The sequence below is a fragment of the Borostomias antarcticus genome (genome assembly GCF_949987555.1).
Source record: "Borostomias antarcticus genome assembly, chromosome: 5".
In the NCBI taxonomy this organism is placed as follows: domain Eukaryota; kingdom Metazoa; phylum Chordata; class Actinopteri; order Stomiiformes; family Stomiidae; genus Borostomias; species Borostomias antarcticus.
Genome location: NC_140238.1, coordinates 26,088,821 through 26,102,689, shown reverse-complemented (window position 1 = coordinate 26,102,689; position 13,869 = coordinate 26,088,821). Strand labels below are relative to the sequence as shown.

At 44.6% G+C, this 13,869-nt stretch overlaps 1 protein-coding gene across 1 annotated transcript; it reads right to left on the bottom strand.

The window, feature by feature from the left end:
* Positions 1 to 703: 703 nt before the first annotated feature.
* On the bottom strand, positions 704 to 13,292 carry pmm1 (phosphomannomutase 1). The gene is made up of 8 exons (XM_084437832.1): positions 12,994 to 13,292; positions 10,458 to 10,575; positions 9,085 to 9,161; positions 8,696 to 8,787; positions 8,140 to 8,239; positions 6,371 to 6,446; positions 3,498 to 3,613; positions 704 to 3,046 (listed from the first exon to the last, which is right to left on the bottom strand). The coding sequence occupies exons 1-8, from the start codon at positions 13,078 to 13,080 to the stop codon at positions 2,924 to 2,926; spliced, it is 789 nt and encodes a 262-aa protein (XP_084293958.1). The 5' UTR covers positions 13,081 to 13,292; the 3' UTR covers positions 704 to 2,923.
* Positions 13,293 to 13,869: the final 577 nt, after the last annotated feature.

Sequence of the window (13,869 nt, the reverse complement as noted above, 5' to 3'; positions counted from 1 at the left end):
CTTAAAATTCAACTTTCCACTCAGAATACTGCCAAACCGACTACAAATCCCATCAGGGTTTACTGTGTCATGTGACAATTTGTAGTCTTGTTTGAGAATTCTGTTTCTAAAAGGTATGAGCCATGAATTATAATAGGGTACAACTTATCTGTTTCTAAGTCTTTTTTCTAATGTTAGAGCGACTCTTAAACACTAAGAAACCCCTTAAGGGTCAGTTGACATGACATTGAAGGTATAGTTAATAGTTACTGCTTTCATTGTCACTGAAATGCTATTAGTGCTTGTTACATATCTGCCTGTAGGTGATTTTCCATAACTGTACAACCACTATGCATTTTCTGTAGTCTGCATTTTGACTCCATTTCCACAGACTTGTTTTATGTTAGTATTAATGTCTTCAGTATCCAGCACTTTCTTTTTGACGAGCCACTGTGGGTGGTGTTCACTGTCATTACTAAGTGAGCCTTGATAAAGCATCAATAAACATTTTATGATTCACAGATCTGGTGTGTACGTGTTGTTTTTCTCTGTATATCTGGTTTGTATTCTGTTTATACTTATATGTTTTGTGGGAAATCAAGAAGTCATACTACATGAAATATCAAATTATTTATTATGGAAACCGGTACATATTATTGTTTGTATGCTTATAGTACTCAACAATCACTTAAAGACTTTCACAATTATAATAACCATAATGTACAATAAGTCCACATGACCTGGACCGCATAAGTTATGGGAGTGTTACAGTTTCCAGGGAAGTCATGATCATCCCACAAGTACGAGTCATAAGACGGGCTGAAATGTAAAAAAGCACTATCTCTGAGGTTCCTCGCCTCTGATCTTTCTGCCCAATTACTTTTGAGAGAGGATTATCTCTTGAGTCATCAAGAGACAACACCAGAGGGAGAATCTGACCAGGGAAGTCTCCAGACCTGACTGCATTGTAGTCACCCGGTCAAGAGGACTGATTCAGAACCACAATAAGGAACAAGACGATACAATCTTCAAATGTGTAATGTACTGCATATTAACCAATCACTAGGCTAGGAAAACAAAATTAGTGAGTTCCAGTTCTTAGCTGTGCAGATTGAAAAGGCTGGATTGATTCAGAGGTAGGGGTGTAACAATATATCGTGCCACAATATATATCGCGATATAGAAACGTCACAATACGTATCGTCAAGGTGAAAACAATATTGTGATATGTTTATTGTATATCAGTGAATGCTGGCTACACAATGCTGGTAACAAACACATCTTTTGTCTAGACCTATCCATGATATTACAACAGTTAAGCTCTAAATTCACAAAGTGTATTGGAGTAGAAATGTGGAGAAATGCACTATTGGTGTGAACAGCAGCGCTACTGCAACGCTTCACACCTGCCCTTAGTGAATCGTATCGTATTGTTATCGTCAACCCAATATCGTGTATCGTATCGTATCGTGAGATTAGTGTATCGTTACACCCCTATTCAGAGGTCAACACATTGACCTCTCAGTATGTCATATCACATTTTAAATTGGACAAAGAGCAAAAAGCTATCTTTCTACCTCTTGTGAGGTAGCAGTGACACGAGGGGGAGGACAGCAGGGCAAAGCAGGCCGAGAGAGAGATTTCAATTTCCAACAAAATAATATTTATAAGGAGTGCAATAGGGGGAGATGGGAACAGCTGGAGCTAAGCGGCATAGCAGAGGAGAAGGCGGTGAGACCGGGTGGGTTGAATTGTCGGTGGCGGTACCGCTCCGTTATCCTGGTTCCGTCATAGTTCACTCCGGGTTGGTTTTCTAGTGTGGGCAGCAGTGGTTGGCTTCCTCCAGTTTGTTAATCGGGAATTCACTCACTTACCATTACTCTCCATTTTCCATCCTTCCCATATGAATTCAAAGCTTTGTTATAATTTATTCACATTCAATCTTCGTCTCCCAGCTGCTTACAGCACTTGAGAGGCGGGGGTGACGTCGAAACGAGGTCCCGTTCCCTAGATAGAACCAAGGTTCCAAGAATTCTGAACCGAACCGTTTCACGAACCAGAGTTACTTTGGTGGAAAAGGGCAGAGGTGCTGCATCAGAAGTTAATCGAGTGGAAAATACCCCCTTTCTTTGCTCTCTGCCTACAGTCCGGAGCTCTCTAGGGTGCTGAACCTGGCCAAGAGATCACCGGGGAAATACCTGTGCTCAACCATCTGTCCAAAGACGCAGTTCCTCTGACAAGGTTGTTCCCTGTGGTGCTGAGGGGGTTTCAGCAGTCCAGTACAGCACTGATGGGAGATCGGGGCGCCACAATCTCACTCTCTCTCACTCTCTCTCTCTCTCTCTCTCTCTCTCTCTCTCAACACCAACACGTTATTGACATATGTAAACTACCTAGCAATACCAACTTTAGTGCAAGCAACGTGGATGGCGTATACATGTTCACGATTGTATTATCATATACTTCAAATGTATATAAAAACTTCACATGATAATCACAACAAGGATTGTCTTACAGGGGACCCCACAAGACCTTAATTTCATATACAAATGAAGGGGAATGTTCAAAATCCCCATCCGTTATCAAGGTTAACATCCAAACCCTTGAGAGGAAAACACTTAGTCATAGAGAAAACATTACTCATGCTGGCTCAGTTACTGTCCCTTTCATAAAAACACTGGGATCTGTTGATTAGTAACCATCGCTGCTGTCTCTGTCCAGATCCAGCCAATATAAATTTCTGATGACACCAACCCCCTCCAGAGAAAATGTACAAATTAACTTCATGTTATAAAATCAGTAGTGGTTTCACACAGTTGTCAGCTTAGTGCATACTATAGCTACATTATCTCTCCTCATCTGTCACTCCTCCAGGTGGTGTAGTACTTGCCCTGGACACAAGGGGGAGCACAGGGCCAGACAAAGAGGAGCACCAGCGGAGACATCAGGACTCGTTGGGAGGAGTGTTGAAGAAAAGCTCTTGACAGAGTCTGACTGTATCCTCTGGGGAGTAGACGGTGAACCCAATGGTCCGGGGATCGTTGAAGATCTCGTAGTCGTTTCCACCCTGAGAGGGGACAGTGGGGATCGACGTTAGCATCAAGGGTTTTCTCTTCTCCCTGAGTCTGTTCACAGCTGTGTTAGTACTGTGTTTTATTAGTGTGAACGCTGACTTCAGCGTTCACACTATTGTTCTCCAGTTCTTTTATTAAAATGCATACGCCGTTCATTTCACTTTAACCTCCATTCCTTGTTATCTACCGTATATCTCTCTTTTATCTCTTGCTCTTATCTGTGCGTGTGCAAGAGCTGAAATCGAAAGACACCCACAGGTCATGTGGCACAGCGACACTCAGTCCACCAGAACCAAGAGTTCAACAGCCAACAGCACGAACCAGACATCCTGATGCTATCTCTAGCAGTGTGTGTGCGTGTGTGTGTGTATGTGTCTGCCTTGTGCCTGCATTCTCCATTCACCACTGTCACGCTGACCTGTCCGCACGTTCTCAGGCACTTACGCATGACGTCTCGTTGCCGAAGAAGTAGATGGCGTCCAGTCCCTCCCCTTCCAGCACGTCCAGACACAGCCTCTTGTCCCAGCCTTCAGGGAACACATCGAAACTGATAAGACCGCCTGAACAGAGAGGAGAGATGAGGGAAAAGCCAAGTTATTATCTTGCTCCTGCACAAAATGTTGAACAGGACGAACCCGGACAGATTCTTGCTTCAGGGCGGCTGTAGCTCAGTTGGTGATCGAAGGGTCAGTGGTTTGAATCCCAGCTCCGACTGTCCACATGTCGAAGTGTCCTTGAGCAAGACACCTAACCCCAAATTGCCCCTATTGAGCAGGTTAGCACCTTGCATGGCAGCTACCCCCATTGGTGTGTGAATGTGTGTGTGAATGGGTGAATGAGAGGCCATTGTAAAGCACTTTGAGTGCCGCTAAGGTGTAAAAGCGCTATATAAGTGCAGTCCATTTACCATTTGCTCACATGAAAAAAAACACTCACTCTCAAAAATCATTTAGAACTGGACACTCTCCTTCATATCCAGTAGATGATTTTCGTTGCTACGCTCACCACATTGGTGACTGAGGGGGTACGAGGGATGAGTGAAAGAGATCAGAAGTGATGATTAAGGTGTGAAAAAGAGGACAAACATTGGCAAAATATACATTCTTCCACACATATACATTCTTCCACACTGTTGCATCAGCCTGCTGGTGTAAAGTATGTTCATACAGTCTATTTTCCCCCTAAACAAGCATGTAAGATCACCAGGGTGATCTGGAACACATCCAGCGCTGCAGAACAACTCTCTTATTCACCCTGTCTGTGCGCAGAGACTGCCTGCTGTTGCCATTTGGTCTGAGTCCAGCAGGGACATTCTTGCTATGGCTGATAACACAGTCCTGGGAGACTTCCAGGAAGTGAATGCAGGTCCCCCTAAACATTACCCTGCCTGACCCCCTCTCACAGTCACATGGTCGTCCTCATCCCTTGTTCATGCCCTGTCATGCTACCACACAGGTTAATCTTCTACATTGTTTTGTTTCCGTAAGACATTCCTAGCAAACAGTGACTAACAGTAGGTCAACACTGCTAGACGGAGCATGGTTGTTGTCTCATTCGTTATTGGTAACAGCTTGATCATTACATTGCAGCATATAATGGCTGACTGTAGAAGAATAGTACAGATCCTTTGAAACGTCCTCTGAAGGTCTTCACCAGGACAGAAAAAGGACAGAGGCCAAAGCCTGATGACCCGTGAAATGCGTCTGAAAAGGATCTCAGCAAAGTCTATTTCAACTCCACCCCCCCCCCCCTCCCTGATTCAGTCTCACACTGCTGGGCTTAGCAACAAAAGAGCCACCCACAAAAGAGTGTCCGGATAGATCTCAACCAATCAGAATGCGTAAAGGCCTCACACCCTCCTAAATACCTCCATGTTCTCAGCCCATCCCCCACCCAGCAGGGTCGAAGGTGTCATCAGGAGCAGGGACAGGGCAGTGTCTACTATGACATAGTTCATTTGCAAAATAAGTGGGTTTCAACTATTAGAAAATCTTGTTGTAGTGATGCAGATAGGTACAAAATAGGCCCAGTACACTACGTGCACAGTGTGGAAACAAGTTGTGTGCAGACTGTGGAGAGCAAACACATAAATCTTGCTCTTCTCTAAACACACATGCACACACGCACGCACACACACACACACACACACACACACACACACACACACACACACACACACACACACACACACACACACACACACACACACACACACACACATTCAAGCCTGCTCAGTGGCCCTTTTCATGGTGACAGTGCAAACAGAACTAACACTGTGAGACTGCCAACACTAGCATCGGTTTCCACCCCAGCAACCAGAGAGATTCCCACAGCGGTCACTCAAGTGTGTGTGTGTGTGTGTGTGTGTGTGTGCGCGTGCGTGCATGCGTGTGTGTGTGTGTGCTCAAGATGCCCTCTCTCTCTCTCTCACTCACTCTCACATACTGTATATACACACTCACTCTCTCACTCTCTCTCTCTCTCTCTCTCTCACACACATACACACACACACACACACGCATGCACATTGTCCGTATGTCATTCTGAACAAGAAATGGAAATGGAACACATAATAGGATACGTTCTAGATAAAGAGATAAAAGTTAGATTTTAGAGAGAGTTTAGAGATTAACTGCTGTTAATTGTTAGACAGGAACATAACATAAAGAAAATATTTTTTTGCGAGTGCCGGTTTACTGCTCCTTCAGCAATCCCTCCTACCGGGCACCCGTTACTTCGATCAAATCAAATCAAACTTTATTTGTATAGGGCATTTCATACACAGAGGCAACACAATGCGCTTTACAGAGAGTAATTGGGGGAGGGCATAGGTCCCACCCCTACATATTCTTCACTGACCTCTCCCAACAAGACGATCGAGCAAGCTCCTGGAAAATGTTTGTCTATTGGCTAAGAACATTTACAGAGCAATAAACATGGGCCAAATACTTCATAGGAGAGACATGACTAACAGTAGAGTATACTTAGACTACCCGTTACTAGTCTCAAATTTAGGAGTCGTGTGCACTTCCCCGCTACATCCAGTACACACACACACACACACACACACACACACATGCGCGCGCACACACACACACACACACACACACACACACACACACACACACACACACACACACACACAGTGGGATGAAAGGTCTACAAATGGAAATACTATTCTCAGAAGAACTATGAGCTGGACACAAGACAGATATCCATGAAGAGTACTGAAATGGATACAGTTGGGTGCTAGTTACACAGATGATTTTTATTCAATGCCAAAGATTTACAGTCTGTATCTATGCCAGTTGGCTCACCTCTGGTGAAGCGGAGTCCCTTCCCAGCAAACTCCTCCTGTAGGGCTGCAACAAACTTCTCCCGGATCTTCTCTCTCTGTGAGGAGAAGAGAGACAGAGAAGAGAGAGGTGAGATACTGTACCAGGCTGCTACAGCCTGTGGTATGCTTACTGCGTGGTAGACCCGTACGCATCGTTAAAAGTATTTTTACTACTCTCAAAAATTAAGGGAACTCTTAAATCACACATCACGGATCTCGATAAATAAAATATTCAGGTTGAAAATCTTTATTGATTACATTGTGTAATTCGTCAACTCATAACGTGGCTCAGTAGTGTGTATGGCCCCCCCGTGCCTGTATGCACTCCCGACAATGTCTGGGCATGGTCTTGATGAGATAGCGGATGGTGTCCTGGGGGATCTCCTCCCAGACCTGGATCAGGGCATCAGGGAGCTCCTGGACAATCAGTGGCGCTACTTGGTGGTGGTGGATGCACCGATTCATAGCGTCCCAGAGGTGCTCAGTTGGATTCAGGTCTGGGAAACGTGAGGGCCAGTTAATGGGATCAATGCCTTCGTCATTCAGGAACTGCCTACACACTCTGGCCACATGAGGCTGGGCATTGTCCTGCATCAGGGCCCACTGACGATTCTGGTGTTCTCTGGTAAATGCCAATCGAGCTGCACGTTGCTGGGCTGTGAGCACAGGTCCCACTAGAGGACGTGGGGCCCTCATGCCACCCTCATGGAGTCTGTTTCTGACAGGTTGCTCAGAAACATGCACACGAGTAGCCCGCTGGAGGTCATTTTGTAGGGCTCTGGCCGTGTTCCTCCTGTTCCTCCTCACACAAAGGAGCAGACACTGGTCCTGCCGCTGGGTTGTTGCCCGTCTACGGCCCTGTCCAGCTCTCCACGTGTAATGGACGTCTTCTGGTATCTCCTCCACGCTCATGAGACTGTGCTGGGAAACACAGCAAACCTTCTTGTGACTGCACATATGGATGTGCCATGGCTGGAAGAGGTGGACTACCTGTGCAACCTGAATGGCCTGCAAGTACCAAGGGTGACAAGGGTACTAGCAAAATGCAAAACTAGAGAAAAACCAGTCAGGAAGGATAAGGAGAGAGAAATGGTCTGTAGTCTGTGTCTGTGGTTCTCTAAAACCATTTCATTTTGGGGGGTCGTCTTGCTGTTGCCTCTCCTGTCCACGTGTTGTCGCTTTCATTTGCACCGAAGCAGGTGAAATTGATTCTCATTTGTTTACACTTCATAACTGGACAGATTGACATCCCAGTTTGATTGCCTTGGTGTTATAATGTGATTAAGAGTTCCCTTAATTTTTTTGAGCAGTGTTTATTGTGGGCTTAAGGGTTAAGCCTCTCCACATCTGTGAAGCATCAATGGCCTCTCTATTCAGCCATCTTGAAAGTCCCCTTTATTGCCACACATTGAGCTAGCCACAATTGTTCTGCAGGTGCACGCTTGGCTACAATGGAAGTCAACAGAGCCAAGACAATAAGACAGACTGAGAATAAGCCCTAAAGTCCAACATAATGAACTTATACAATAATCAATAATACATTTTTTCCAGACCAAAAAAGAGAGAAAAAGTCAACTAGCTCTGCTGAGGCTATGTAAGGGTGAAGCATGTCTCAATCCAGGCTGGGTGTTACATTTCTTTACTTAGCATTTAAGGGGCTGATAAGATAGTGTTCCCCGATGAGGGGAACCATGGGTGTTTTGTTCACTTGTGCTAGACTCTTGGACACAAAGATGTTTTTTATGGTACCTTGTCGATTTCAGAGAATTCAATGCGTTCCTCAAGCGTGCAGCTTCGCCCGATGGGCGAGATGTTCAACATTCCGTTGCGGAATTCTATAAATGTGCCCCTGAGGAGAGGAAACGAAAACTTAAAGACTTTAGAAGACTTTAAGAAACTGCAACATTTCAGGACATTGTGAATGACACTCCTTATGTGTATTACTGTGTACCTGAATATTCTAGACAAGACAGATTCAAAAGAGTCGGATATCAGAGGAGCATTTACTTTCAAACAAGGAGAACGGTATTTGCCCAGTTTATAGAGCCCAATAGTCAAGTCTTAACGAGTCCAACCTGAACAGCGTCAAGAGGACATTGACATGGAGTGAGTCTACATTCCTGCCCCTCAAGCCCTGAAGTTAATGAACATGTCTGAATAGTAATAATTACCATAATTACCATGTCTGAGTAGTAATAATTACCAGGTTCTAAATGGAGACCTGCATGTGAAGTTGAAGCTAGGTCAAAGGGGGAAAGGTGTGTTTGTGTGTGCATTGTGGGGAGGAGGGGGGTCAAGGCTTCACCTTTTCTTAGGCAGCTTGATGAGGCCCATGTATCTGAGACAGAAGTTGATAAGGTCCTGTAGCAGCTCCTCTCCTATCTGGTTCTGAATAGCCTGGTGGAACAAACCAACCCAAAGAGTTAAATTGACTTTGCAAACACAAACTTTAAATATCGTGGAAGAGTAGTTTGATTAGAGTCACACACTGGAATTCAGTAAGATTCTGTCTCACTCATATACATACTATATGATGTCTCTCCAGTCATATCTCCAACCATTATAAAATATTGATTTTATTTTTTATCATTATAAAATATACAAAAGAGCCACCGATACAGACTGGGTGTTATGTAGAAGAGAATCATTTGACCTCGCTCACCTCAGTCACCCCCTGGTCTCTGTCACACCCACCTGTTTGGAGAGGAGTTTTCCATCCTTGTACTGCACTGTCCCGTTCTCCGCAAACACATAGTCAAACTTGTGGATCACTGCCAAACAGAGATTAAGGAGGCAAAGTCTGTTTTGGTGTGTCACAACAAAACACTTATATCCATGATGCATAAACAAGTTATGCAATTATCAGACACATAAAACACAGTTGCCAGTGCACTGAATCCGTTGTCGCTTGTAGAAGATTTTTAACTGATCTAGTCAAAAAGGATTTGCCAAGATTCGCTCAAAGAGGTCAAGTCTGGTTTATTTAGAAAACATACGAGTGTAAGGACTTCAGGACAACGCACGTGAGTGGTTTATCCAAGTGAAGTGCCGCAGTCTGGTCTTGCGCGGCCTTATATTCAAGCAATACACAGGTATGGCGCTTCCAGGATGTGATTGGCTAACCCATTGTACACGTCATATTAAATGGCAGGCGTCATCAACAGTGGTCGAGAATACAGACACGTGACATGAGAAAAGGCGGTAATTCTTGCAGGGACAAAGGATGGTTATTCTGGAGCAGACAACGTCTAGGTGTCTCGACCTCCTGGAGAGGTCATCCTGTCTATCTGAAAGGTTGAGGGAGGTGGTGAATTACAAAGGAGGTGGTGAAATGTGAAACTACAATTTCTATGACACGCTCAGTTCAGGCCAACGGTATCTGGTACAGAGGGATTAATTTAGGCCTCTTTGCAGATTACTGTCTCTATAACACTACCTGGAATAGCCATGTTTAATCTGAATGACCTGCCCATTTACCCTGAGATGAACCATGTACTGAGAGTCTCAGTGACCATGGAGCGGGTTACAGACCCCCCCCCCCACCCCCTTCCCTTGATTCACTAGGTTGTTATGTCTTTCATTCTCTCTCTTTCTTTCAACACATGCTGCTAATGTAAGAGTTATAGTTCTAATTGGTGAAAGCCAGTGCCGTTGCCCAGTCTGCTATGTATAACATATATATATATATATATAACTATATATAACATTGCGTGAACTCGGCCTGACCCCCCACCCCCTCACACAGAAGGTCAGTGTGCCAAGGTCTCTGACAAGAGGGAAGCAAATGTAACACAGGTCTGTTAGCAAACACGTTGGTCTGTTTGGTTCCACATGTGAAACCCAGCTCTGACGTCAGTTATGACACGAGTGAATACAAACATCAGTATAGATTTATAGAGGCCACTAACTTTCCTCAATGATTGAACAACCCCATCAAAATATTTCTTATATAAAAGCAAGATAGAAACATTCTTATTGGTTTCTTCAGCTTTGTGACACACATGAGAGAAGTTGATGATGATGATGATGATAATGATGATGATAGAATGAGGTTGAGTGGCGCTTACCTTCGTCTCCCTCCCCAAGCTGCTCTGCGATCTTGGAGTAGTCTGACCCTCCCACAATGCCAATCTTCACTTTCCTCCTTAGTGACTGGAAGAATGCATCCAACTGAGTGTCGATTTTCTGTAGGGTTGAAAAAAAACACACACACACACACGCATACACACACACACACAGATAAACACACAGACACACACACACACCTGTTTAATGCCGAGGCTGCAGTGTTGTTGCAATGTTCTTACAGAGCTGTCACTCTGTAACAACGGTTAAACCTGAATCTGCTGTTTGTGTCACACAAGACAATGCAAGTGAGAAAGATAACAAGATGTGTAGGTCTACGCTGAATCTAAAATCTGCACATCTGCAGTCTTCCACAGTGCAGACATTATTGTCTGAGCAGCTGTGTTTGTCTTTTGTTTGAGGTTGTAGTCTCTGAGTTGGCCTGTGTACCCTTCTGAAAGAGGAGAATCAGGTTTTATAACCTTTTGGTTATTTCCTGCTTTACACCGCGGAGAAGAACCTCATTAAAGTTGGGCTCCCCCTCCTCTCCTTCTCTCCCTCCTGAACAGGCTTTGGCAGACATCTTGGACATTGAGTAGTGAACGCTTTGTACAGTACAAGGGAAATACTGTTATGTAATATCAGGGCACTGGGCGTATTCTATGCACATTTGTCTCTGCGACTAACGGCTGCTGAACTCGACAGAAGCTCCAGGATGTCTCACAGGGTCTCCAGACCCAGACCATTCATACGCATGTATCATTTGATTATTCAACCTGCAATGGCTATTTGAAGCAGAGCATCTGTTGGCCAGAGACCTTAAATGATCCTGATCCAATTTCACCTTGGTCTTGTATGATAGAGATGAGACGATAAGATAGCATGTGGTAGTAGCCTACAGTATATTCATCTGTCACATCAGCCTGCAATAAAGCACACGTGTTTGCACACATAACAAACACATGATTTGTGTAACCCAGAAAGTGGGAGTAAACATCACCATCAAAGAATAGTCTGATCTGGAATCATTATGGGAAGCACAAAGAGGCATTCACAATATTTTGAAAGACATTAATGATTGTCTCAGACCTCGGGGCATGAGGAGATGACCGTCTCCTCTGTAAATGTCAACATAATTATACAATAGTCAAAGACCAAATGCATATTCACGCTGAAGGCTACAGGAATCCTCTCTCAAGTAACTTGCAGTTGTTTACAAACATAGGCATGGCAGGCAGTTGTGGCAATACCAGGGGCGTAAATATAGACAGATATTTAGGCATGGGAGGCTGCTGTGGCAAGACGCAAGACGACACCTGACAGATCATTCCACGAATTTCGGGGACAGTAATTACCTCCGCCCCAGCGACAGCGCAGTAATTACCTCCTCCTAACAATCCAGCAATACCAAACATGTCCTGTTCGCAAGCACGTGCGCGCACAGAGCCCCGAAATGCATTTATGGGCAGAGATCTGTGCCCCCTTCGCACCATTTCTAGTTTTAAGTATTATGGCCGACCAACCGAGACAGGCAGCCTGGCAGTAGTATGACCATAGAATGAACGAAAGAATAGGGTTACGCAAATATACTGGCAGAGCAAAGGAGGACACGGCGATCTCCCAATGTTTGTCTGCGCGTTCTCCTCTCTGTGGGGTGTGACTCCTGCTACTGAAATAGGAGATAGGAATCCACCGACGACACTGACTTGTTCAGAGGGGAAATTAGCGCTCACCTTTGTCTCCCCCCTGTCATAAAGGCTATTGCTTGTAATGGTCCGCTGAAGAAAACATAATTTCACTATTGGAATTATGATAAGCAGACCATTATAGAAAACACATTTATAACAGTTTTGTGGTCAGAGTGCAACATCGGGTACACGGTGGACTGTCAACATCACTCAGACACTCAGTAGGCTAATACATATGGTATTCCATTTTTGTCAGATGAGGTCAAGTGAATGAGGAAAGAGCCAGAGCAAGCAGCTATGATGCGAGACCGACCATAAGACTTACAGGTTGAGGCATCAGGGTTTATCATCAACCCTGAATTGAAGCGTCACCTGACGCATGGTAACATGATGGCGTAATTGGAGATTTAAATGTCCTTTCAACACCAGGGACTGCTCCTCACTGAAAGCTGCAATGATCCATCATTCTGTCTAGGCATGGGAGAGGATATGACACTGAAGACCAACCGCAAGTTCATGATTTTATGGACACCACATGACGTTATTATTCAGAAGGGAAATAAAGGGTATAGCTTTTGCATTACACTGTTCGACCCATAAATACAACAGGTTACTCACACCCACATGAACACACGCGCACGCATATCACAGCGTGATGAGTCTACAAGCGATGGTCGCTTCCCTTTTCCAGTGTGTGATTCAATCAGAACATGTATGGAACGAAAATAGTAAATAATGTATAACAACCAGAAACATTGCAGACCTTGAAGATAAGACACTGACATTGGCAAGATGCCGACCCATAGGGGCTACAAGAGGAGTAAAACATGTTTTACATAAAGCCACATACCTCTCTTGGTGCAGTAAGAGTGCCGTCCACGTCAAAAAGACACAACACATTTTTATTGGAGGGTAAAATACACTTTGATTCGTCCATGTTCTTCTTTTGCAGGGTCTTGAAAGTGACACTATGACCTAAAAGTTTGTTTTTCCTCTTTCAGATTTTCTAAAGCTATATCCAGAATCTATAGGCTATGCGTATTACCAGGAAATATCACTAATACTATACGGACCTCGTAATGCCATTTAAAATAAATTTGCACTCTAGAGCCTATCCTAAATACAAGTTATTTTAATTTCCAAAGAACGGTTCTGACTGAACCCAGAAAAAATAGCTTAGGTTTCAGGTTTCTTTTGCAACACTTAGACTCGCACAAGCGGACGTTACACACAGCCAATTGCGTCCTCTGTGGTTGGTGACGTGCTGGTAGTCTGTTCTATATATCTATGGTCTGGAGCCTTTCTCGTTCGGTGTTGTTTCGCCGGTCTAGAGCGGAAGCGCGATGACGCATCGCATAATCATCCAGTCTGGACGGGAAGACGAACAGTTGTTGTAATGTTTTTACTCTAGGCTGCACATGGTGAAGTTTCGAGTAGATAACATTCGCGATGGCATCACCAGGCATAACACCGATGAAAATTGTAAAAGAAGATGCGAGGAGAACTACCGGTTAAGGAAAAATAAAGCAAGCGGATGTTGGAGGCGGGCTCTACAGGCTCGAGCCGGATGATGGGGCGGGCTTAAGGCAGTGAAGTAAATAGATACCAGGCTCTCCTCCCCGAGGAGAGACTGGTGACGCGAGGCTACGTGCTGGTGGGAGTCGGCTTGCTTCTATGGCATACGAACACTGACCTGAAGCCTCGTGCAAGACAACATATCGTGGCA

What these genes read in the sequence shown, in the direction of transcription:
- pmm1 (XM_084437832.1), bottom strand. Translation starts at nt 13,080, where the DNA reads ATGGACGAATCAAAGTGTATTTTACCCTCCAATAAAAATGTGTTGTGT. An exon ending in GCTTGGGGAGGGAGACGAAG is followed by an intron (nt 9,162 to 10,457) that starts GTAAGCGCCACT and finishes TCTGTTTGGCAG; the next exon opens with TGATCCACAAGTTTGACTAT. An exon ending in TCGGCAACGAGACGTCATGC is followed by an intron (nt 3,047 to 3,497) that starts GTAAGTGCCTGA and finishes GTCCCCTCTCAG; the next exon opens with GGTGGAAACGACTACGAGAT.